The sequence below is a fragment of the Camponotus floridanus genome, unplaced genomic scaffold (assembly GCF_003227725.1).
Source record: "Camponotus floridanus strain SB8 unplaced genomic scaffold, Cflo_v7.5 scaffold85, whole genome shotgun sequence".
Lineage (NCBI taxonomy): Eukaryota > Metazoa > Arthropoda > Insecta > Hymenoptera > Formicidae > Camponotus > Camponotus floridanus.
Genome location: NW_020229855.1, coordinates 482501 through 509855, shown reverse-complemented (window position 1 = coordinate 509855; position 27355 = coordinate 482501). Strand labels below are relative to the sequence as shown.

At 33.2% G+C, this 27355-nt stretch overlaps 1 protein-coding gene across 1 annotated transcript in view; it reads right to left on the bottom strand.

Annotated features, from left to right (window-relative positions):
- Positions 1-27355, bottom strand: part of LOC105251729 (probable multidrug resistance-associated protein lethal(2)03659) — a 469824-nt gene that overhangs the window by 106443 nt on the left and 336026 nt on the right. The window contains exons 9-10 of the mRNA XM_025414600.1: positions 12013-12215; positions 11050-11693 (exon numbers count right to left, since the gene is read on the bottom strand). Coding sequence (XP_025270385.1) covers positions 11050-11693; positions 12013-12215 — 847 coding nt within the window. The remainder of the gene's footprint in view (positions 1-11049; positions 11694-12012; positions 12216-27355) is intronic.

The window sequence follows — 27355 nt, the reverse complement described above, 5'->3', positions numbered from 1 at the left end:
AAAATAATCGATTTTAGAAAATTTTGGGCACTAATTTTATAAAGAAGTATTTTTCGACTCATGTTTATAGGAAACTTTTTGTTCAGAATTAAATTAACTATAAAATCTCAAAATTTGGTCGGAATATTTGGACTGTTCCTGTATATATGTATATAGAGTATGCCATTTTAATTGTGTCTTCCGATTAATACCATAGAAAGTGGTCGAATAAAAAAATATTTTAGAAGTTGTATGGTTCGGAAGGAGACATTGATTTGCCTTGAGTAAACGTGTCAAGGTCATATGGAGTTTAACTTTGTTATTTTAACTGAAACTCTCTATTCTTCATTACTGTAACTGTTAATTGAAAATTACATATTTTTTTCTTAAAAACAACTATGTGCTCTTGACACTAATTAATTCCTTTCATTATTTTGTACATAAAATATTAAAGTAATATCGTAAAATGAATATTTTTTAATTAGAATTTATGTAAAATTAAGAAACTAATTCAAGCCTCATAATTCGAAAAGTACTTAACAAAAAATATTTTATTATAGTATTTTGAAAGGCTCTTGAGATAAGCTATAAAATTATGCAATGAAAACTAAAGTTCTATTTAAAAAAAAGAAAAGTTAAACTTCATATGATCTTAGTACGTTCACTCAAGGTTAAACCAATCATTATCAGATATCTCTCTCTGAATTCTATAACTTTCGTTTAAAACATTTTTTCATTCGATAACTTTCTGTGATGTTAATCGGCGTACACAATTAAAACGTCTCTCGTGTAACAACGTAACGCTGAAGCGCCGCGCACTGCTATAGACTTAAAGAAATAGATTGTGTATTCCTATACAAAAGATTGTCTTAAACATTAGAAAGAGAGAGCAATAACGATCGAATCTCTTTTCTCTCACACAAATAAAAAGCAGAGAGGATACGCCTTTTTGTTAGTTTCTTTCTAGTTGATGATATCTTCTCTCCTTCAATTGTGCGAGAGAGATAGAGATTTGTTCGCTATCGCTCTCTTTCTAATGTTTAAGACAGTATTTTATATAGGGATACGCAGTCTATTTCTTTAAGTCTATACGCGTTGCTATCATGTTTTGGAGAGCGCCTCACTCCGCTTCGCCATGCACCCCTAGTATCAAATTACAGTGGAACGGCTTTTCTCGCCGCGCGTTTCTACTCATGCAAATTGGTCGAGCTTTTTAAATTAATATTTCATTAATTATTGCGAAAATTGCAAAATGATACAAGACTTTCTTACTCAGTTTAACCTACTCTACTTGTACACGAGAGACTTAAGCGATTATTACATAATACCCTGTGTATGTGTGAATGTGCGTGCGTCAAGGCTACCAGATTGCATACGTTACGTTCAGCGACGGCACGATTCGTATCTCCACCACTTTCGCACACTAAGGCATGAGCCTTATCCATGTACGTTCGATGTTTGGCCATTTTCGATTATCTTCGGTTTACAGAGGAAGAGAGATAGATTAGCTTCTGTTCCCTTCTCTCTTGAGAAATCTATTGTATCTTACCTATCTCTCTGACTACAATAGCTATGTGATCTTTGAAATCTCGAGCTGTCGAGTTAGCGATGCAACATGTGTGACGTTTATTATCATCTAATCTTTCTCTATAATCTTTCCCTATTAATTCTTTTCTTTTAATTTTATACAGGGTGTTTCATAAGTGGTAGGCAAAATATCAGGAATGGATTCCTTATACTTAGAAAAGAAAAAAAGTTAATCAATATAGGTCAGTATATGTTTCAGCGCTCTTGACACACGTACGGCAAAGTGTTCGTGTATACATGAAAAAAGTATGGAATTGTAAACAAGAATAATACACCGCGCTAACGTAAACATAGGCCGCCGAACTTGAAAAATATTGTTGATGCCTGTGAAAGAACTTCTAAGATGAGAAATGAGACAAAATTTTGTATTACAAAAATCTTAATAACTCAAAAACTAATCATTTCCGGACCTATGTTGATTAACTTTTTTTTCTCCAAGCATAAGGAATCCATTCCTGAAATTTTGCCCATCACTTATGAAACACCCTGTATATTGTATAAAAAATGAATAATATTAATAAATAAATTTTACATAAATTTTTATTTAAAAAGATAAATGTTGTATTACAAAAATAGAGGTATAAAAATGAAATATACAGCATATCTCAGACCACCCATACATCCTTTTTAGCATGAAAATAAATAGCTTTTATTAAAAATCGCGAACAATTTTTAAATAAATCGGGTACGCTCTATTAAACGGTGATATTTTCAATATTTTATTTCGACCGGAAACACGTTATCCGGATCGGAAGTTGAATTTTTTTAGAGGACCATGTTACTTTTTATTACAGAATTCATTTATTATTTGAATTGACGTTGAATGTACATGAACAAAAAAAAACTTTTATATCAAACGTTTTTTCTGAAAATATCTCTGTCAATCTTAAAATTAACCTTGAAAGTAACTGTGAGACTGAAACTGTAATATTAACAGAGGCACTTTCAGACAAACGTTTGATACAAAAATCTCTTATTTTTTCATGTACAATTTGAATATGTAAAAGTACAATGTTCCTTTAAAAAAAATTCAACTTCCGATCCGGATGGCGTGAATCTTGGGATACAATTAAATATTTTCTTACTGAAATGGTTGCAAGTGAAACAATAAATTCTGGAAAATATTTATTATCTATGATGAACAACTTAGAGATAAAAGCTTATTTTCTTTTTTAAAAATGTTTTAAATTTTTTTAACGCATTTAATGCAAGTCGAAAAAAAAACGCAAAAAAGGTAAATTAAAGATAAATAAAAAAAGGTAAACAATTTAAATTTATATAGAATTTAATACAATTTAATACAATTGAAAAATATCACAAATGTATGTGTACCTCGCCGGTAAGGGGGGCCGAAGGCTCCCCTTACACCACACCGCGCGCGCGCGTGTGTATATACACATGATTTGTGATGTTTTTTAATTGTATTAAATTGTATTAAATTCTATATAAATTTAAATTGTATTAAATGTATTTAAAATTATTATTTTTTCATATAACAGCTAAAATACTAGGTTTATGAAAAAAATGCATATAACTTTTTTTGTGGAGTTTTTCGGCAGCTTTAGTTTTTGCTTAAAATTTTTTTTCTCAATCAATATTTTCGGAGATAAAAAGTGCATCCGATGGACTCCATGATTCTTTTCTTTCTTTGAAACGATATCGTAGAAGAAAAAAATCAAGTATCGGCTTGCATTTGAAACATAAAGCAATCTTTCTTCAGACTAATGATAGCGCATGGAAAAACGCAACCTAACTCGCGTATATAATCATTTAACAAATCTAATACTGAGAATGGCCGGTCGAGATAGCGTTAACGAAACTCTAAATAAATTCGTGAATTATAAGACAAAAAGTTGTTATAAGAAATTCCAACTGTCCCGTATCTATTGGTACGGCTTTATGTTCGAAGCCTCTCTATCTAAAGAATTTTTAAAATAAAGATCTGGTTCTCGGGAAAATTGTCAAAATCTAAATATACAGCAATATTCTTGAAATTGATAGTGCACCCTCAAGCGTTCTCCGAATCGTTAAATTATCAAGAACGATAAACTACTCCCATTCTCTACTGGACGGAGCTAAGTCTTGAGCCAAGGGCTTAACCAATGAAAATTTTAAGAAACACCTCTCCTTCCAAAAATCAGCCTCTTTGTCCTTAAGAAAGGAGTATTGAAATTATTATAACAGATTCCCACCATCTAGTAAGGAGAAGGAGTAGTAACTTTAAAATGCAAGTGCAAGGCGCGACGCGTCTCTATTAACACTCCAGTTGATAGTTAAGTACATTAATTCTTTCGACGAGCAGCAGTGTAGTTGATATTTCAGTTCACAGTTCCAATCAGGATCCATTCATTCAAGTTTGAAATTATATAGCTTCGAGGATCCTTTTTTTTGCGTTATGCAATTGAGTTAACATTTAATTGTGCATTATGTGAATTTTCTGATGGACATCTCCATTACCCAGCTCTTCATGTTATAAACCTCCGGCCTCATCCATTGCAATTTTATTAATGCACTCATTTTTGTGATGTCAACGAGTTGTAAATAAAATTGAGTAATTTTTATTTTCTCCCTTTCCCATATCTTACTGTCTCACAATTTAAAATCTATGTCTCATAAATTTTAAAACGGTTTAATAACCATTAAATTTTTACTAATTACTATCAATCATTCAATCCTTGTCTCACCTCTCCTCCAATCTCATTCCTTGTTCTTCCTAATTCGCCTAGAATCTTCAAAAGGCGGTTTGTGATCAATTCCCTGTTTGCCTGGAATCTCCGGAAGGATTCGCGAACGATTCTCCGTTTGCCTGAAATCTCCGCAAGGTGATTCGCGAACGATTCTCCGTTCATCTGGAATCTTCGCAAGATGATTCGCGAATGATTCTCCGTTCGCCTGGAATCTCCGCAAGGCGGTTCGCGAACGATTCTCCGTTCGCCTGGAATCTCTGCAAGATGATTCACGATTATTCCTTAATTACTTTAATTTCTTATTTCCTTTTAGTTGGTTTTTCTGATTTATTTACCGAGAATTTGTATTGTTTTCTATCTTTATATCTCGTTTCCGGCCTTCTTTACATATTTAACTTCATATTTAACTTCATATTTAACTCTTCATTTCTATTTTTTCTTTATTCCTTTTCATTTTCTTTTAATTTCCCATCCTTGTATTATTATTATTATTATTTTTTTCTTTTCCTTTATATTATTATCCTTTGTATTATCACTACTTTTGGGAGAAACCGTTGAAATAGATGAATAATTTTCAAACTTAGACTTGGCGAATCTCTTATCTTAATTTTATTATTGTAATTTTAATTTAGACCTGTGTTTCAGCGAATTTAGAAAATTTTAATTCTAACTATAACAGATAAGCGCAAGCGATGAATTCTATACTTCCTTTAATGAGTAAACGTTATTCATATTTTTATTACAAATTCACTTTTTATTTTGTTTTATTTCTTATATTATTGTTACGTCCAGACCCTGAAAGGATGGGTTGTATGGAAGAACGTAACTTACTTACCCCGTGACACACTTTATTCGGGCGTGTGTATGGATCGGGTCGAACGAATGTGAAGGGCCTGACGCAGGTCAGCAACCGAAGATCTCTTTAACTCTGCGTTTTTACGCCTATTCGTTCGGTGGTCCCTTTTCGGTAAAGGAATTTAATCCTTGTTACGCGGGACAGGACCTAGTGCGATCTCAGGGTTTAGGGAAGAAAAGGGGTTAAATAATTAAATTCTACATTAAATTAAAAAATATATATATTATATAAAAAAATATAAGGAAAGAAAAATACATCTTAGCAGTTATAATTATGCATGAGTGAGTATGTGTGCGTGAGTATATATTCTCGAGTATGTTATAATTAAAATTAAAATTTTCTAAATTCGACGAACACAGGTCCAACTTAAAATACAATAATAAAATTAAGATAAAAGATTCGCCAAGTCTAAGTTCGAAAATTATTCATCTATTTCAATGATTTCTCTCAAAGTAGTGACAATACAAAGGAAAAAAAAAGGAAAAATAATAATAATAATGCAAAAAATGGGAAATTAAAAGAAAATGAAAGGGAGTAAAGAAAAATAGAAATGAAGAATTAAATATATATAAAGAAGGGCTTAAACGAAATATAAAGATAGAAAACAATACGAATTGTTGATAAATAAATCAGAAAAGGCAATTAAAAGGAAATAAAAATTAAGGAATCGTTCGCGAACCGCCTTGCGGAGATTCTCAACGAACGGGGAATTGTTCGTGAATCGCCTTGCGGAGATTCTCAACGAACAAGGAAATGTTCGTGAATCGCCTTGCGGAGATTCTCAACGAACAAGGAAATGTTCGTGAACCGCCTTGCGGAGATTCTCAACGAACAAGGAAATGTTCGTGAATCGCCTTGCGGAGATTCTAGGCGAATTAGAAAGAACTAGGAATAAGACTGGAGAAGAGGTGAGACAAGGATTGATAGTAATTAGTAAAAATTTAATGATTATTAATTGTTTAAAATTATTAGTCAGCTATAGATTTTTAAATTATGAGATAGTAAGATATGGGAAAGGGAGAAAACAGAAATTATTCAAATTTACTCACAACTCGTTGGGATCATAAAAATAAGTGCGTTGATAAACTTGCAATGGCTGAAGTCGGAGGTTTATAACATGAAGAGCCGAGTAGTGGAGATGCTCATCAGAAATTTCACATGATGCACAATTAAATGTTAATAAAATCATTTTCACTGTGATATAAACAAATTAATAACTTAATTGCATAATGCAAGAAAAGGATCCCCGAGGCTATATAATGTTAAAATTGAATGGCTGAATCTTGACTGGAGCTGTCAACCGTACTGCTTATAGTGCTAGTTAGTATTTATTAGTGAACGCTTAATGAACTAGATAGCAAGTGAACTAATGAACTAGAGAACTTAATGAACTAATGAACTAGAGACCAAGTGAGCGCTCGCGCCTTGCGCTTGCATTTTTTAAAGTAGTTGCTTCTCCTCCTTACTGAATGGTGGGAATCTTTGAAAATCGAATCAAATGATTTCTATTACTCCCTTCTTAGGGCCAAGGAGTTAGATTTTCAGTAAGAGAGGAGTGTTTTAATTGGTTAAGCCCTTTTGCGCGAGGTTTAGCTCCATCCAGTAGAGAGTGGGAGCGAGGAGCTGATTATCTTATCGCTTGACGATTGAGAATGGCCTGTCGAACGAACGCACGTGCAATATTAATTTATGTTTACCTCTGGTCAATTTCTCGAGGACCACAGGCTGTTTGTTTAAAATCTCTAAAATAAACCAAGTTATAACCATGGATACGAGTGGTTCGAATTTCATATACTTCCGAGTCTCATAATTCAAAACTTGTTTAGATTTTCCTTAGCGCTATCTCGACTGGCCATTCTCAGTATTTAGACTTACTATTTATTTACGCGAGTTAGATTCCGTTTCAAATTCGAGCCTAACTTTGATTACTTTTAAGATAGCGTTTCGATGAAAGAAAAGAATCGTGAAGTCCACCGGACGTAACATTATATTAATTATATGTATATAGTATTAACCAGTCAGAATTTAAATCTTAACGTAAATTCTTCCTTGTATATTCTGACTGATGACCTCCAAATAATTGTAACACCCGCGAGAATATATACATACACACAGATACCCACTCACGCATAGCTACAACAGCTAAGATGTATTTTTCTTTCTTCATTTTTTTTATAATATATGTATTTTTAATTTAATGTATAATTTAATTATTTAACCCGTTCTCTTCCCTAAATTCTGAAATCGCATCCCGCGTAACAAGGATTAAATTCCTTTAGCGAAAAGGGACCATCGAACGAATAGACTTAAAAACGCAGCATTAAAGAGACCTTTGGTCGCTGACCTGTGTCAGGTTCTTCACACTCGTTCAATCCATACACACATCCGAATAAAGTGTATCACGGAGTACGTAAGTTACATTCTTCCATACGGCCCATCCATTCCAGGGTTTTGACGTAACAAAAGCATTAAAATTGTAAAATTCTTTTGTTAATAACTTTTTAATAAACAACGACCGCCGGCTAAAACCTTCAGAATATTAATTAGAGATATGACCTTGACAACATATGTCAATGACACATTTGTGCGAAGGTGGGCCCTTTTTATGCATAATTAACCTATTAATGAAATTATTTTGGAATCAGAATGTGAGGGATATCTGAACGAATTAACGTTGAAAAATTACATAAACATAGTTAAAATTGTTTGAGAGAACTGTTTTACATTTTATGTGACTGCTGCAGAAGAAATTTGTAAAAGGTTACTTATAAATTTGTAAAAGGTTACCTATAAATAATGAATTTTTATTAAAGTTACAAGTTTTTCAATCATCTATAAGTTTATTTGATAGTAATAGATAAACATCATTTGATGATGTTTCTCTCATAACTAAAATTCTCGGCGATTTTGATGAAGATGCTATGAAAAAAAAGAATAGATTGCATTAGCATCAGACCTTACAGTCGAAGAAAAATAAAATTTTCTAAATTTTCTAAATTAAATTTTGATACTATGTGGAAAGCAAGTTTACAACGTCGGCACGCGAATAATGTTCCTAAATAGTCCAATTTAACGAATATTATAAATACTATTCGAACGCTTCCGAATTCTAATGCCGAGCCTGAGAGTTTTCTCTTTTGAACAATTTAAAAACGAAAACACGTAATAGCTTTTCAACGGTTTTCCGTTAATGCTATTTGTGTGTTTAAGTCCACATTAAGAATTAGAAGAGAAACAGTTTCAAATATGCTCATTAATGAAGAGCATTTATCTCTTATGTCGGCGGATAAATTATATGCGCTAATAAAAACAATTTAAAAGTTCATGCGGATGTTGTAGCAGAGCCGGATCCGTTAACGCACGGTGCGATAGCGCAGAAATCCGACAGCACACGAAAAATTGAACACAATTCCCGATAGCCCACGTCTCGATAACGTACCAACCCGATAGCGCACCAAGTACAACTTTGCATGCGAAGACATACACACACACACACACACACACACACACACGGGGGGGGGATACAAGGGGGCCTTCGGCCCCCTTCCTATACCCATCCCGTTCCCCTCACTTCGCGTGCAAAGTTGTATTTGGTGCAAAGTTTCGGATTCGTGCGCTATCGCATCGTGCGCTAACGGGACCCTGCCAATATAACAGGCCTTTCCTACGATAAATAATTTTAAAATAAATTTTTATATATATCACTTAAAAAATAAGTGTGTAAAGATATATATATATATATATATATATATATATATATATATATACAGAGTGAGGCATCTAAAACAGGCCACCTGAATAACTCCGTTGGTAAGCCGAATACAAAAAAATTGTTCAGACAAAAGTTGTATGGTTTCAAGGGTGACATATGATGGTGTCATTAGTTTAATCTTGAAGAGCCACCCGAAGGTCAGCGTGAAGGTCAGCTCCAACTTTTTAAATGGGACACCTTATATGCTTTTGCATATTCTTGTAGCTCATCTCAAGAGCTTTCCAAAACACTACAATTATGTTAGTTTTCATTAAATACTTTCCAAGTTATGAGGCTTGAAATCATTTTTTAATTTTACATAAACCGTAAAATATCTTGTAAAATATTCATTTTTCGATTATTTTACCTTAATACTTTTATGTACAAAATAATGAGAAGAATCAATTGGTGTAAAGAAAACACATAATTGCTTCGAACAAAAAAATGTAATTTGCAATTAACAATTACATTTTTTTGTTCGAAGCAATTATGTGTTTTCTTTACACCAATTGATTCTTCTCATTATTTTGTACATAAAAGTATTAAGGTAAAATAATCGAAAAATGAATATTTTACAAGATATTTTACGGTTTATGTAAAATTAAAAAATGATTTCAAGCCTCATAACTTGGAAAGTATTTAATGAAAACTAACATAATTGTAGTGTTTTGGAAAGCTCTTGAGATGAGCTACAAGAATATGCAAAAGCATATAAGGTGTCCCATTTAAAAAGTTGGAGCTGACCTTCACGTGACCTTCGGGTGGCTCTTCAAGATTAAACTAATGACACCATCATATGTCCCCCTTGAAACCATACAACTTTTGTCTGAACAATTTTTTTGTATTCGGCTTACCAACGGAGTTATTCAGGTGGCCTGTTTTAGATGCCTCACCCTGTATATGTATATATATATATATATATATATATATATATATATACATATCTTTACACACACAGGCGCGCGCATGTGTGTGTCTAAGGAAATGTGTAAATAATATTTTGAACTTTATAATTAGAAAATTGATTATATTGTATTATTTTATTATAATTTTATTTTTTCTTTTTATTTATTACTTATCATTATTTTATTATTTTATTTTTATTTTATTTTTATTATTAATCATTTATTAAATTTTTTACATTTCTTTTTTAATGGAAGAGACTACTACCCTTCTCGCGGTTTCCGTTAAGCAACAAGATGTACGTCATACATTAATACAAAATAATAATAATAAAATACAATTCTATTAAAATAAATTTAAATATTATTTTATTACAATTATTTTTTTAAAGAAATTTTTTTTTAATAAAAAAACGTACATATTGGCCTAGAATGGAAAAATTTAAATAAAAATTGAAATAAAAATATATAAAATTTGTTTCTGTATGTTTTATTCTCTTTTTTAAACAACATACAAAATTTTATAAAAAAAATCAATAGGAAAATATTATGTGTGATAATAAGTATCGCACATGTTGCCGTCAATTCGTCAGTTCGAGATTTCATGGATCCAATGGATACAATAGATCTTCTCAAAAGAGAAGGAGATAGAAGCTAATCTATCCGTCTTTTTCTGTCAAAGATAACCGAAGGTAACCGAAAGTAGTCGAAAGTAACTGAAAGTAGTCGAACGTCGAGCGTACATGGATGAGAACTTATGACTTAGTGGGTGAAAATAGGGGGAATAAATCGTGCCTTCGCTGGTTGCAGCGTATGCAATCTGGTAGCCTTGTGCGCGCGCGCGCGTGTGTGCATGTGTGTGTGTGTGTGTGTGCATGTGCACGTGCGCGCACAAGGTATGCAATCTAGTAGCCTTGTGCGCGGTGCGTGCCTGCGTGCGTGTGTGTATAATTTTTGTGTTAGAAGTCTTCTAAACATCAATTTTTAAAATACTGCTTTAAATTAACATATCTCTGGAATACCTATTTAACATTTTTTGTTAAAATTCTAATTATTATCAAAGTTATGGAGTTATGAAATGAGCAGTGCACAAATGAAAAATCAATATATATGGAGCATCTCATATATAGTGGAAGTTTCAAACTCGGTATCTTAGCGATCACATGATAAAAATAATCTTTATAACAATTTTATGAAACTGTATATGTAATTTGATGACTAATGATGAAAAGATATCTGTATTTTCTATTTCTAGCAAACTATTTTATTTTATCTTACAACTTTTACCTTTAAATAGTTACAGATACAATTGTTGACAAGACGCTTGCTAACGTGCGAGTCCACAGCAGATAAGGGATCATCTAATAGATAAATATCGGCGTCTTTATAAATTGCTCGTGCTAAATTGATTCTGGCGCGTTGGCCACCACTCAAATTTATTCCTCTTTCACCTACAATAGTACAATCACCCTGAGGGAACGAGTCTATGTCTGATTCCATTTCACAGACTTTGATTACTTCATTGTAACGTGATTCGTCCATCGTTTGTCCGAATAGAATATTTTGTTTCACGGAAGATGCGAAAATCCATGGTTGCTGACTGATGTAATTTATTCTGCCACAATTTTCGATGCTTCCACTTATCAAGGGCAATTCCTGGAGTATTGTTTGTAACAAACTACTTTTACCCGAACCTACTTGACCAATAATGGCCACGAAGCTTCCAGGAAGTACAGTTAAGTTTATATTACGTAATGTATAAGCTTTACCATCACCATGCCATTTGGCGTTAACATTGATCATACGAAGTGCGAACGATTCCTTAATCATCTGATGTGAGTTCTCTTCTTTTTTTTTAATGACCTCAGTATGCATCATAAATCTTTGCAAACGGCGAGTACAAACCAATATTTGTACCATTTGATGAAGACCTATAATATATATATTTATATTTTCTCTTTTAATTTTCACAAAAAATTATCTTCAATTGATTATATTTTCCATATTTAATTGTATTAAGAACTATCAATTCCTTAATGTCTTCACTAAATAAAGTTAACGGTGATGAAAATCTATAAATAAATAAAATTAAAGTTTCTAGCATAAAAGCTTATAAATATTTTATTTCATTTTTTTGTTACACTTTATTATTAATTTTTGAAGTTTTTTTAATGATAGTTTTTGATATTTGAAGAAAAGTGCAATTTTTAATTAAAAAATGTTTATTCTTGAGTTTACCAATAATCTTACCCATTGAAAATCCAAAAATCATTGAATTTCGTAAGACGTTGTAATATGCTGTTATTAAATACACTTTTTCGGCATTAATATAATTTCCAAATGAAGTGTACGTCAGTATTGTGATGAAGAGACCAAGTCGTGGTATATAACAATCAAGAGTAAGAGCCAATTGTTTTAGAATAGAATATTTTTTTATTACGTTCATTTCACGTCTGAAATCATAAAGAATCAATGAGAATTTGATTAAATGCGATCGTAAATATATAATAATTATGAACCGAAACTACTACATATTTGCGTAAACATACGTACGCACGTATATAATAGTACAATATACAAGGTGGACAATTTAAGTTGATAATACGAAATATCTCAAAAACGATGCATTGAAGAAAGAAATGTTTTAAAAATACAAATAATGAGAGAAATCAATTAATGTAAAGAAAACACATAGTTGTTTCGAAGAAAAAATATGTTAATTGTAAATTCTTAATTGCAAATTGATTCCTCTCATTATTTTGTACATAAAAGTATTAAGATAAGATAATCGAAAAATGAATATTTTACTAGATATTTTGATGGTTTATGTAAAATAGATGGTTTATGTAAAATTAAGAAATGATTTCAAGCCTCATAACTCGAAAAGTACTCGATGAAGAAATACTTTATTATAGTGTTTTGGAAAGGTCTCAAGATAAGCTACAAGAATAAATAATAAAAAATAGAGGGTTCTGTTTAGAAAATTAAAGATGACCTTCAGGTGACCTTTAAACAATTTTTTAAGGTCAAACCAATGACACTATCTTATGGCCCCCTTTAAGCCATACAACTTTTGTGTGAAATATTTCTTCCTGAAATAATTTATGAAATATTTGACTGTTTCCAGACTTTTGGTACACCCTATATATACTATATAATAATATACATACATATACATACATATACGTATACAGGGTGAGGAAAAAGTCTGTTAGGAAAAATACTCCCGAAAATTTTGGAAACTAAGGGTTATGGAGGAAAACTTCAAATACAAAAGTTGTAGGATATCAAACGGAGCATCTCATGATAACCTTGACTTTGACCTTGACAGCGACCTTGAGGATTGTTTCAAGTTGTTTTTTTCAAATAGGAACCCTAATTTTTTATTGCAAAAATAAAAAACGGGGGAAATTTACTATTCAACGGTATAAGTAACATGGGGGGGCCCAATGTTATCTGGAGGTTATTTGAAGGTCAAATGATGCTTTTCCCGAGAAATTGTAAAAGATCAGCCTATAATTCGGAAACTTAGCGATAGAACCTTGAAATGACTTGAAAGTGACCCCAAAGTCGAAACGAAGATCTTCCTTGAACTTTTTTTTCATTTTTTATCAAAACCCGATTTGACCTTCAAATGACCTTAAACCGGGTCGCCCTTACGTCTTGCCTTGATTGATTGGATTTAGTCTTATCTTCGGATCAAATCAATGAAAATAATAAGTTAACCTTGAAATAATAAGTTAATCTTGAAATAACGTCACCATGAGATGCTCTGTTTGATTTCCTACAACTTTTGTTATTTGTAGTTTCCCTCCATAAACCCTTAGTTTCCGAATTATACGCTGATCTTTTACAATTTCTTGGGAAAAGCATCATTTGACCTTCAAATGACCTCCAGATAAATTCAGATAATTAATATTAAATAAATAAATATTTAATATTAATAATAATAGTAAAATATTTAATATTAATATTTAATATTAATAGTAAAGTATTTAATATTTTTAAAAAATTCATTTATTCTAATTAATTTTAAATATCATATGATGTATATATTTGATGTTCAGTTGCGCCGTCCTTGCATGCCTCTTGTATCCGACCCGTAATAAGTAAAATATTTTTCTTAATAATTCAAAAACTATGCTTTGCACGAAATTTTGCCAAAAGAAAAATCGCCTTAGAATTCGATCAAGATTATGTTTTTGCAAAAACATAATCTTGATCGAATTCTAAGACGATAAAGTTATTTAGAATCACCCTGTATATATACAGAGTGTCCCATTTTAACTTGGACAGTAAAATATCTCAAAAACTAAGCCCAGCAAACAAAAATTTTTCAGACAAAAGTTGTATGGTTTTGAGGGGGACATAAGATGGTACCAATGATTTGACTTTGAAGAGTTATTTGAAGATCACACGGAGATCACCAATTTCTTAAATGGAACCTACATTTTCTCATTACACATTCTTGTAGCTTATCTCGAGAGTTTACCAAAACACTATAATTAAGTACGTTTTCGTTAAATACTTCTTGAGTTATAAGGCTTGAAATCATTTATTAATTTTACATAAACCATAAAATACCTTGTAAAATATCCATTTTTCGATTATCTTACCTTAATACTTTTATGTACAAAATAATGAGAGGAATTAATTGGTGTAAAGAAAACACATAGTTGTTTCTAAGAAAAAATATGTAATTTGCAATTAACAGTTCCTGTATGTATATATATATATATATATTTTTTTTTTTTGTGATGCCTGGCGGTCCGTCACAAGGATCGCGAGATCGGATCGAAAGTAAGTTTGGGCCCTCGTTCTCCCCTGATTTAGGGAGAGAGAGCAGATGTTGGAGGTGGGAGTAAACTCGCTTTCCTTCCGTAGAGATTTATTTATTTGCGATAATAAGATTAGGATTAAGCGCGAACGTGATGGAGGACGCTAACGGGATCTCACCCGGTGACTCGACCCAGCGCAGAAGACCAGGCCAAAAGGATATGGGACGAGCGGAGACACCAACTAAAACGAGAGTGTCGAGCTAAGTATCCTTCTTTGTTTTTATAAATCGTAACATCAATCTAAGACTATCGCTGCCGCCCATGTAAATCTCCATATGCTCAGCAGATACGAGGAACAATCGCGGGGAAGGTCGACCAATAAATAAGATTGAACACCGGAACCCCGAAACGGAGCCACTTCGGTCGGAATAAGCGCTATCGAAGAACTCTAAAAGTCACGACGAGCGGCTATCGGAAAGACACCTCACACCAAGCTTTAATTGAAAGGCTAAGAAAAGTCCGAGAAGAGACAAGGTTGTGATAGACGCAGATACGACCCTGAAAACCGCAGAATTAACACATTGCATGCGGGTATATTTTGCCGCGGACTTACGCGTGTAGCGGGCGTTTTTTCGTGAATTTCGCGGGAGTTTGGTCATTCAGTAAAATCGCAATAAATTGAAAACTACTTCGTTTTTCTCAACGAAACTTTTTTTATTTTACACTTAAATATATGCTCTATTATTGATCACATTAAATATATGCTTTATTATTGATTATTTAAAATGATTATTTTTAAAAAAATGACATTTTTTTGAATAGATAAATATAGAATAGTGAACTAAAAATGAAAAATGAATGGAAAATAGACAATTTTTAATTTTACTATTTATTCAAAAATATTTTTTCATAACAACAAGTACAAATAGCAATGATAAGACTTTAATATTTCTTCACAGTATGGTATCGTTCAAAGCATTTACCTCTGTGAAGCGGAACACAGCAGAAATTACATATGAAACATGTTTCACTCCGTACTTTTTTGGTTGAGCACACACGACATTGTCTCTGTGGATTTTTTTTCTTCCCGGCACCAACAATTTTCTGTAATACGTGTTTGCGCATATCCATGGATAGTCTTCCAGGGGGGTCGCGTTTTGCGATATCCTTTGCACAGCAGATGTGGATGGCTCTGGTTCTTGAATGCTGGTTTCAAGTGGTTCATCAGTAATCCAATACAATGCGATATTATGCAAAAATTTCTTATATTTTATTTTTTGCGACTTTGTAGAGTTATACACTACATATGAATTGAAAAGTGCACAATTTATCATATACATAGCTAAGCGCTTTGTCCACTTTACTGTTTTACGCAAAATGCTATAGTAGGACAAATACCGATCTACTCCTTTCATGTACTTGTTATAATCGATCAAAGCATTTGGCTTTATAATTTTTTGTTTCGTTGTACGGTCAACATTATGGCTTTCTTTCATTTCCGCCGAATGGATTGAAGAGACGAGACTCACTTCTTTCTTCGATTGCCAAACTTGTATCAATATATCTTTTTTTCTACGAAAGATTGTTTCCCCTCTTTTTAAATTAGTTTTTTTCAGACACTCTGGTAAACCTCTATTTTTCCTAATGGTTCCGCAAATTCGTATTTTTTTTGTAAAAGGGCTTTCGTGTTATCAAAGCTGTTGTAGTAATTATCCATATATAAATGGTACCAGATATCAGTATATGGCGAAACTATTGTGTGTATCGTTTCGATCAACCGTAATCCTTGAGCTGCATAAACTTCAAAATTGCAAATATAACCTGTGTCACTTTCAGATAATATTCGTATGAGTATGCCGTACTTTATAAGTTTTCCAGCATTGTAAACTCTAAAAAATAATCGTCCTCTCCAAGGTATTATGCCTTCATCTAATGATACTTGTTGCTTTGGTTTGTAAATGTTATTGAATTTTTCAACAAAATAATTTAGTACAGGCCTGACTTTGAATAATCGATCAGATTCGTCTGTGATGTCTTGATTGTTATTGAAATGCCAAGCCTTCCATATTTGCCGAAATCTATCTCTTGACATAATTTTTGAAAAAAACGGCGTATCTGTGCAGGGATCAGTTGACCAATAATCGTCTCGTGTATCTTTACGAACTTGTCCCATGAAAATAATGAGCCCTAAAAATTTCTTCATCTCCGGAATCGTAATATCTTTCCATTTCGTACTTTTGCGAGATATTTTAAACTGATCGATATTTTGATAATAATATCTGTTTGATTCCGTGACTAAATATGTAAAAAAGTCGTCGCCTATAAATAACTTTGCTGCATCAACTGTGGATTCAGGAACATTATCAGTTATCCCAGGATGACCCAAAAATTCTTTAAGGATTGGAGGATTGTCAATCGATGACCATTCATCTGCTTCTTCATCAGAACTTGTTTCAGAACTGCTAGAAATAGTTCTTCGAGTGAACACTCGAGAACGTGGAATAATGTCATCATCGTCGCTTTCTTCGTTATCTTGACTTTCGGAATCATTATCATACGAAAAATCCGATAATGCATCAACACACATTTCTTGATCACTATCTTCGTCACAATGGCTCATTTTATCAAGGTAGTAATCAATAATAAAAAAAAAACAAGCTTCAAATTTACAAAACACGACTTGTACATTCTGAAGCTATTAAGCCAAGTAATTCGACAAACTAAACTTCTAGAAAGAAACAATGCAAATCTGGCAAATACTTGGCAAATAACCATATTAAACCGTTGCCTAGCAATACAAACACCATACATACTTACAATGCCCATCGTACTTATACGATACCCGCTCTCCAGCACAAATCTACTAAATACGTACTTTTACGTGACCCGCGCTCCAGTGACAGACAGCAAAAAACGTAAAAGTACGTTTCCCGCATACAATGTGTTAATTAAGACCCGCGATGATCCTGAGGGTTGCGGAAGCGCCACAAGTGGCCTAGTTACGCATTAACTTGCTGATATGATTCTGACGGGCCTTCCACTCGTCACTGTTCGGCGGATGGTGAACAGTACGACGGCTTAAGAGCATCGATTTTCGTGCAGATGCGCCGAGGACAGAGTCATCGGTGAGCGTCGACGCCATCAAGCCGATTTATCGTTATCAGGTAGAAATAGCTTGGACAGGGTCGGTGCTGAATTGCTTCCGTCATAAAATTCTTTTTAGAGATTAATCCGTGCTTTCGGTAATTGCGTATTAGAGTACGACGGCCGGCCGACATATCTTGTTTGAGCTCAAGTAAAATTAAGTGCCCTCTCTCCTGGGTAAGTGCCGACAGTCAACTCAATTCTTTTCTTATTACGATTATTGTTGCCTTATGAAAATCTTTGTTAATTAAATTTTTGATACGACGAATTCACACACAAAGGTGTTCGTGATATTCGATAGCCGGCAATTGCGTTGCGGCGTCGACTCGCTATTTCCGAGACTCGAATCATTCATACTTTATTATCTTTTGTAATTGTTCGCATTTTGTTCGATCGTTTATGTTATGTAATTATGTAGTCGTTCAATTCTTTTATTAACGCTGTAGATCCGTACTTATATAATTGACTCACATCAATAATCGATTCTGTTAATCGTGCGTTCGGAGAATTGATCTACTATTATAATTTGATATTTTCGTTCACAACAGACGGATCTCATTAATGGAGCCCACACCGCGATTCATTATTAAAAATTCAATCGCAATTCGTGGCTGCCAAAACTCTAACAAGTCTCGTTTAGCGCGGAATTCCGGGACTTTTCTTTTACGCTTTCTTCCTGCCGCGTGACACGTCATACCGCGGTGATTGCGCTCGAATACCGGCCCGTCGCTGCCGGTTAAAATTGCAATAATTGATTGTAAAAAATCTTTCTACATCAACGCAAATCTGTCTCATACTGAATATTATGTAAACGTTAAATATATTACTTCTTGTTACTATAATATTGTTTTATTTACAGTCACCTTGTATTATCGATCCTTCCTTGTTAATTAAAGAAACGGACCGCTCTGCCAATTTCGAGACAGTGCTAGCCAAGCATGCGTCGCGATCTTTTGGAGAGCTTCGTATTTTTTGCGTGGGTACTACGATACTGAAAATTCTTATTAAAGCGGTACGGATTACCGCATCTGGCGCCCATACATAATTTTGAGAGAAACACTTTTCTTCTTATAAGAGGATCGCGCCAAAGATGTATTGTGAGCAAATATCACTGGTCAGACATTATTATTAGCCCTTAATAAAATTAATGGTTACAATATATATATATTATACATACATATATATATATATATATATATATATATATATATATATAATAAGCGTACGTGTGAGTTCGCCTGCGCACTATGATTACACTCACGTGTCCGCTCAATCGTAGTTACGTGCTGCTGGCATATGCAGTCTGGCGACAACGTACGAGAGCTAAGACGTTTTAATAAAAATCTTGTGTTCGCGTAATAAATTAATAATGAAAATGAAATATATTCTACAGGAATATACGGATATGATTGTGGTATACGGATTAGCGGGAGAAAAAACTTATCGTATGGCCGCAATTTACGTGAAATCATTTCCCGGACGTACACGAAAACCAAGTAGCCGTACAATTTTACGCGTTGTATATATATATATATATACAATAATTATGTGAAACTGGGTGTCGTGCATAATATCGGGATAACCGGTCCAGCAGTGCGCCTTCGTGTACGAGATGAAGAAAGGATTCTTGAAGAATTTTATCATCGTATCACACATTATCAACGTGTGCAATACATTTTATCGAGGGATTTTCAACCACGGCTCAATTTTTGTAAAGGTACTGTCACCATTAATTTTTTACATTTAAGATACATTCAGCGTATAGTAATGGCATTTTGAATAATTTTCAAATTGAGAGTGGAATACTATGGGGGAAACCATTATAAAAGAAGCGCACCATGCTATCTATCGCAAGGTGGTGTGGAAATGATAGCGCATCATTTTCTCGCCACTAAAAAGACGGATCATTTTTCGGCGCGATATTGCGATATATCGCAAACCTCCATCATGTCTCGGAGAGCTACCCGCCCACAGCTTCGCCGCGCTCGTAGTATCAGATTACAGTGGGACGACTCTCGTCGCCTCGCGCTTTTACTCACGCAGATTGGCCGATCTTCTTTATTTAATTTTTCGTTAATTATTGCGACATTCACAAAACAATAGAGGTCATTCCTTCTTAATTTGAGCCAATCTACTTTCTTATTTCGTCAAGGTCGAAAATTGACGGACACCCTGTATACATACATACATATATATATATACAGCGTGTGTCAAAAGTTCCGGGACGGCTGGATAATTTGAAAAATACGCATCACAGAGGAAAATGACCTAGACAAAAGTTGTAGGATTTTTCCCGGGCAATCCGACGGTGACCTTAGATTTGACCTTGGATAGTCATTTGAAGGTCACATAAAGATTACCCTTCAATTTCTTAAATGGAACCCCCTATTTTTCATTGCATATTCTTGTAGCTTATCTCGAGAGCTTTCCAAAACACTATAATTAAGTACCTTTTTATTAAGTACTTTTTGAGTTATAAGGCTTGAAATAATTTCTTAATTTTACATAAACCATAAAATATCTAGTAAACCATTCATTTTTCGATTATCTTACCTTCATACTTTTATGTACAAAATAATGAGAGGAATCAATTGGTGTAAAGAAAACATACAGTTGTTTTTAAGAAAAAATATGGAATTGTTAATTGCAAATTACATATTTTTTCTTAGAAACAACTATGTGTTTTCTTTACACCAATTGATTCCTCTCATTATTTTGTACATAAAAGTATGAAGGTAAGATAATCGAAAAATGAATGGTTTACAAGATATTTTATGGTTTATGTAAAATTAAGAAATTATTTCAAGCCTTATAACTCAAAAAGTACTTAATAAAAAGGTACTTAATTATAGTGTTTTGGAAAGCTCTCGAGATAAGCTACAAGAATATGCAATGAAAAATAGGGGGTTCCATTTAAGAAATTGAAGGTAATCTTTATGTGACCTTCAAATGACTATCCTAGGTCAAATCTAAGGTCACCGTCGGATTGCCCGGGAAAAATCCTACAACTTTTGTCTAGGTTATTTTCCTCTGTGATGCGTATTTTTCAAATTATCCAGCCGTCCCGGAACTTTTGACACACGCTGTATATATATATATTGTGATGTTAAAATAAAAGGATTCTTCTATGAATTTGTATGTATTTGAGGAACAGAATATAGATCGCGGATGAAGTCTCGCAACGCGCAATCGAATCTTTCTGATCGTGCTCTGTGTCTTTTGTATGTTATATCTCTTGTGACTCGCCAACGACTAACGCTCGATCGATACGTCAGCGCTTCAAAGTCGATTCTTTTCGCAAGTAATCGCAAACATTAACATTCAAATATAAACTAGAATATTCTAGAATCAGAAACAATTACAGTCATCAATATAATTTAACGCAAAATTAATAAAAGAAAAAGATTTAGAACCGTGACGTATAGTAGTAAAAAATAATAATTCAGAAAAACAATCCAAAGATAGAAAACTTATATATTAATAAGCTAGTTTAATAAGTAAAATAATTGTCAGAGAAAAGATTCAAATAACAAATTAAATATAGACAAACGTACGTTTCAATCCTATACATATTCTTTTCAATGTTCTGGTATCGAGTGTATGTAAAATAATTGTATGTATATTACTGAGATAAATATTTAATAAGACTCATTTGATAAAAAACTAATAGATGTATTTTTTCAAAGGCGGTAAATGTTTTTTTCCTATCTTTCTTAAACATTTCTTTATATTTTCTTTATATTTTCAAGGTTTATTTATTCAATTTAAAACGGTCTGCATTTGTAGCAAAAACGCGTTTTAACATTGCAAATACGTTGCACCGTAATATTACTACAATCTTACATTGTAATATTTCTGAAGGCGGACATTTCAACGTTGCTGCAAGCTTGCAGTAATGTTGCAGAAACATTTCCCAACTTCTATGCAATATTACAATGTTTTAATGTTAGGTCTATGCAACGTCTTTGCAATCTTTCGGTGCTGTATGGGAATTATACTAATATATTATACATATATGTATATATAAAATATACATAAGCATGTATAAATAAATATTTTATTGTTTAGTTTAAAGTTAAAAAATATAGAGTAATGACAGATAGACATTTAATTGAGAATTTAAATGTGTGAGAAAAAGCAGAAACGAAATTATATTGTAAAATACAGATCAAGGAAAACATTTTGAATTTTTTTCAGGAATCGTCGCATTTAAAGAGTGTTAGAAAAACAAGAACAACAGTATTACATCCTCAATCTGATGATCAAGTGGAAAGACAATAACGGACAACTTTAAATTACTTCTTTAATAACTAAATTTAATAACTAAATTTATTTCTTTTAACCAAAAGGATGGCGATTGTTGGGTGTGTTTTTATTGGCTTATCGTTTTTCTGAACATGAGACTACTAAAGTTACCTCTTCGGAGGTTTATTTTGGTTGGAATTTGCGATTACTTGGACTTGCTGAAAGAAATTTAACTATATACTGAGGATTATATCTTAAATTTAAGGAAAGAATTGGATATGATTCATGAATCTACGCGGCAATCTTAAAATCGGAAAAAGTTAAATTTTTATATGATCGAAAAGCCAGAGATGTAAATTTTTCTATAGAAGAAAGAGTGTGGTTTTTTAATCCTTATAGTGAGAAAGGTAAAGCTCCGAAATTGCAATCTCATTGGGAAGGACCTTACGAAGTGGTTAAAAGGTTGAGTGATGTAGTTTATTGTATTAGAAAAATGCATAGACATAAAAGGAAGATAGTTCATTCAGATAAATTTGCATTTCATGAGAGAATAATAACACTGTTCACAAACTCTATCTATTAGGTGTGTGAATTAATTCGGTCCGTTTTTTTTCTTCCAAAAAAAGACTTTAGTGTGAAAAAACATGAAAAAGTATACTAATCAAAGTATTTGCCATCGTTTGCTATTATTTTATCTCATCTGTATGGCAGTTGTTGTATTCCGTGATGAAAAAACGACTCGTCCTTCGAAGCGATTCATTCATTGAGCTATTTCTCTATTTCTTCATAATTGTTGAAGTGTTGGTCCGAAAGTCCGTGTGTCATCGATCTGAATAAGTGATAATCGAATGGAGCAATGTTTAGTGAATACGGCGGGTGAGATAAAACGTCCTAGCCAAGTGCTTCCAAGGTGGCCTTCACAATCTTTCCAACATGTGACCGAGCGTTATCGTGCTGGAAGATCACTTTGTCGTGCATATTCCGGCCGCTTATTCTTCAATGCGTTGTTTAAACGGATCAATTGTTGTCGGTAAAATTCGGCAGTGATGGTTTGGCTCTGCTTTAATAGCTCATGATGCACTACACCCTTCTGGTCCCACCATATACAGAACTTTCTTACAGTGAATATTCCGCTTTGGTGTCGATGTGGATGATTTTTCTGGGTCGCAAATGGATTTCCTTCGTTTGAAATTATCGGGATATATCCACTTTTCGTTTCGTCAATACGATGCAAAAACCTTTTCTTTTTCGCCTGGCAAGCAAGATTTCAAACATGGTTTTTCGTCTCTCGATGTCTCTTCTTTCAGTTCGTATGGCCCCATCTTCCTTCTTTGTAAATCTTTGCCATGGTTGCCAAACGGACAGAAATTGATCGATAAACATTCAACAATTGTGCGAGCTCATGTTGCGATTAACATGAATCTTCATCGATTAGCGCCTGTAATTCCTCGTCCTCGAACTTCTTTGATCTGGACGAGGTTTGTCATAGACACTGAAATCATCACTTTTGAAACGTCGAAACCATTCTCTGCATGATTTATCGGTGAGAGCAGTTTCACCATAACCTTCTACGAACATTCGATGAGCTTCAGCGGCTGATTTCTTTAAATGAAAACAGAAAATGAGAACTTCCCGGAAATGATGCTTTTTGGGCTCAAATTTCGACATTTCCGAATCAGATAAACACGATGTAATTGTTACAAACTCAAATGTTTATCAACTGAATATTATTGCCAGATGTCAATACTAAACCATAAAAGCCTTTTGCAGACATTAGAGGTTAGAAAATTACATAGTACAGCAATTGACCGCCAGATAAACCGAATTAATTTACACACCTAATAGATTGATTTTATTAGGGAGGAACTTGTTTATCTCTTTATATCTTAACTTGGTTATCACATTGCTGTTTCAGGATAGAACGAAAAATGAAAAGAATGGAGCATCGAGCGAAGAATAAAAAAATTCGATGGCGAGAGATGAAGTTCTCCGAGAAGGAGAATGAAGAAAAAGTTCTCCGAGAGGGAGGACGTAGAAGAAGTTTTCCGAGAGGGAAATCATTTTAAATTTGGGAATTACGTAGCGGCATCCGGTAACCTGTAACGAGTGGCGCTCGTTTGACCATGTTAATATTGACCACGATAATATTGATCATGTTGATATTGATCATGGACCCTATTGACACCATTCCGAATAACCAAGATCCAGATTGGCCACGATAATATTAATCACATTAATATTGATCAGGTTGTAATTGACTATCGTCCCGATTGATCACAGTTCCGATTGACCACAGTTCCAATTGACCACGATGATATTCAACGGTCAATATTAACGTGGTCAATATCATCCTGGTCAATATTAACGTAGTCAAATGGGATGTTCCCACCTGTAACTGTAGTTCAAGGAGGACAAGAGGCCGCTCGGATTGTTCCCAAGAGAAATTTTTCTCCTGGCAGCGTCTAGTAACAGGACAAATCACGAAGATTGTCTCTTCCACAGTTTTTGGAATCGTGGTTTTTCCGTAGAGCTTGGGCGAATGAGAATTTTTGATGAGGAGAAATCCTTTTAATGGGTCCATGATGGTTTTCTCCCTCTTGTTCGAAGACTAAGAAATTGCGGAGTCTCAACAAGTTCAAATGTCGGAACGACACTTTGGAACAGGGAGAGTAATGTTGCATCCTCGTTATCATCCGATATTACGCTCGATGTCATCTGACTCACAAGTAACACTACTCAAATGCCATTCGCCGATATTCTTGAAACTTTACACACACGTAGTACATCGAAAAACATTAAACACGTGTTTTTTTATTTTAGCTGACAAGGCGTTTTAAGATAGAAAACGCATTCGAAAGTTTAACACCATTTAGAACAATGCTAACGCTACTCATGACTGTCATTCTCTTACAGCTTTTACGATTTATTTCTCTTTCATAATTTCATTGTCTGCGTGTTTTTGAGATCACTAATGACGATTTTGACATCAGTTATATCAATGTAGAGGCTGATGAAAAATGGCAAATTTAATAGTAGTCTTACGAAGGATGTCAAAATGTGACTGGGCAAACTTCTTAACCTTTCTTTCAAATGACGGAAACAATAAGCAAATCACGAAATTTTAAGAAATTGAACCTTATGAAGACAGGATTATTAGGTCTTTTTAATGTTTCCAATTATACAATCTGACATATAGTAATCAGAACGGCCGATGGTAACTTATATGTTCAAGTTTCGTCTAACATGCTTACGATACCACAATTTGCACATATATTGTCAAAATGAATTATATTTTTACCGCATTTCATTATCATTATTGCAACTTTTGCTAATACCATTCATAACGAATAAGGTTTCATCAATCATTTTTAAAAGTTGAAATCAGAGAGCAATACGACAGACTTCTGATTACATTAAATTATATTCACGAAGTATTATCTTTTTTCATTGCGTATTTTCGAACTACAATTGATAACAATTAGTTTTTCATCGGACGTTTTCACAGCATGGCTTTAATATTTTCTACATTGTGTATCTCTTTGAATACAATTTACAACAAATAGATTTTTATCAGCTGTTTCCACGTCTATTATTTGTAATTAATATTAATTATAATAACGTTAAGTACTATTCTTTCTCTGCATTTTTTCTCGAAAAAATTCATCAAAACATGTCTATGAATCCAAAAAACATTCTTCGTTTACTAATACATAGTTTCAGTGATTCGCAGTATGATGTTGAATCGATTGTGACAGAAGATGAAAGATCATTTGCAGCTTATTTGGAAGATCTCATTAAATCTTCTGTTGGTTCCAACGTGTTCACTGAAACTTACGAAACATTGTGTTATAATGATGACGTAATACTTGATGCTGTTGAAGTCGATGACGATTTTGAAGATGACTTTGAATGTGTTGTTCAAGATGATAAAAAATCGTCATTAGCGATCTCAAAAACACGTATACAATGAAATTATGAAAGAGAAATGTCGTAAAAGCTGTAAGAGAATGACACTCATGAGTAGCGTAAGTTAGCATTGTGCTAAATGGTGTTCGCTTTCGAATGCGTTTTCTAACCTTAAAACGCCTTGTTAGCTAAAATAAAAAAACACATATTTAATGTTTTTTGATGTACTACGTGTGTGCAAAGTTTCAAGAATATCGGCGAATGGCACTTGAGTAGTGTTACTTGTCAGGTCGATCGATCGTTTAAACAGAAAAACGTGTGGTCGCGGTGAAGATTTGAAAAATAATAATAGATTAGATTGAGATTTGAATTTGAACTGATCGTGCACGTTTATTGATATATTGTACTATTCTTGTATATTGTTATTGTGTTGTGTACAAAGTTATGTGTTTTTAAGAAAGTGTCTGTTCATTGCGTGTACGAGAGTGTAAGTGAATTGTGAGTGCAAAGAAGAGATTGCAACGCGAAAACGTAACAATATACAGTCAAACCTGGTTAAGTAGGACCTGAATAAGAGGGAAACCTCTATTACTGTGATTATTTCTGACAAGGGGAGGTCGCGGTTGACTCATCACCGATTTTGATCTCCTTTGGTGTAGTGAATCTATGTCGAAAAAAAGTTAATCCATGTTCGAGCTTTTCGTCCAATGCGCCTTGTAAAAAAATTTTTTTTTTCTCGAAGTGCAGAGAAATTGCCAGGTTCGTTATCAGACCTAAAGAAAGACATTCTTTCGATCGGTGCCGCTAGTCCAGCGGCAGAGCGCAAGACTAGTAATCCCGGGATCCCAGGTTTGACTTTGGGCTATCATAATTTTTTTTTATTATTTTATTTATATATGTGTATATAACATGTATTATTTATTATGTTAAATAAATATTCGGCATACTAATAATGTTAGAATACACACTTTTCATGTTTCACATCTTTACAAAATCGGTTTTTCTACCTGCTGTGAACCACTGGATGCTACCGCCGTTAAGTATCGTTACAGAAAACGTTACGTGAAGGGAAGGGGAAAGGGTCGTGTGATCCTGTCGAAGATTCTGGAAGATCGATTAGAAAATATCTTACTTATATATTTATAATATATTTATTACATATTACATATTTATGCAGAAAATAATGAGTAATAAATTAAATAGATAAATAAAGAAATAATTACATAATAGATACATAAAGAATTAAATAGATACATAAAAAAATAATTAGTTAAAAAATAAAAAAAAATGAATACATTTTTTGTTTATTTGTTACATTGCGCCGGATGATATAAATCATAAAATTTTTTTTTATTTTTTAACTAATTATTTTTTTATGTATCTATTTAATTCTTTATGTATTTATTATGTAATTATTTCTTTATCTATCTATTTAATTTATTACTCATTATTTTCTGCATAAATATGTAATATGTACTAAATATATTATAAATATATAAGTAAGATATTTTCTAATCGAC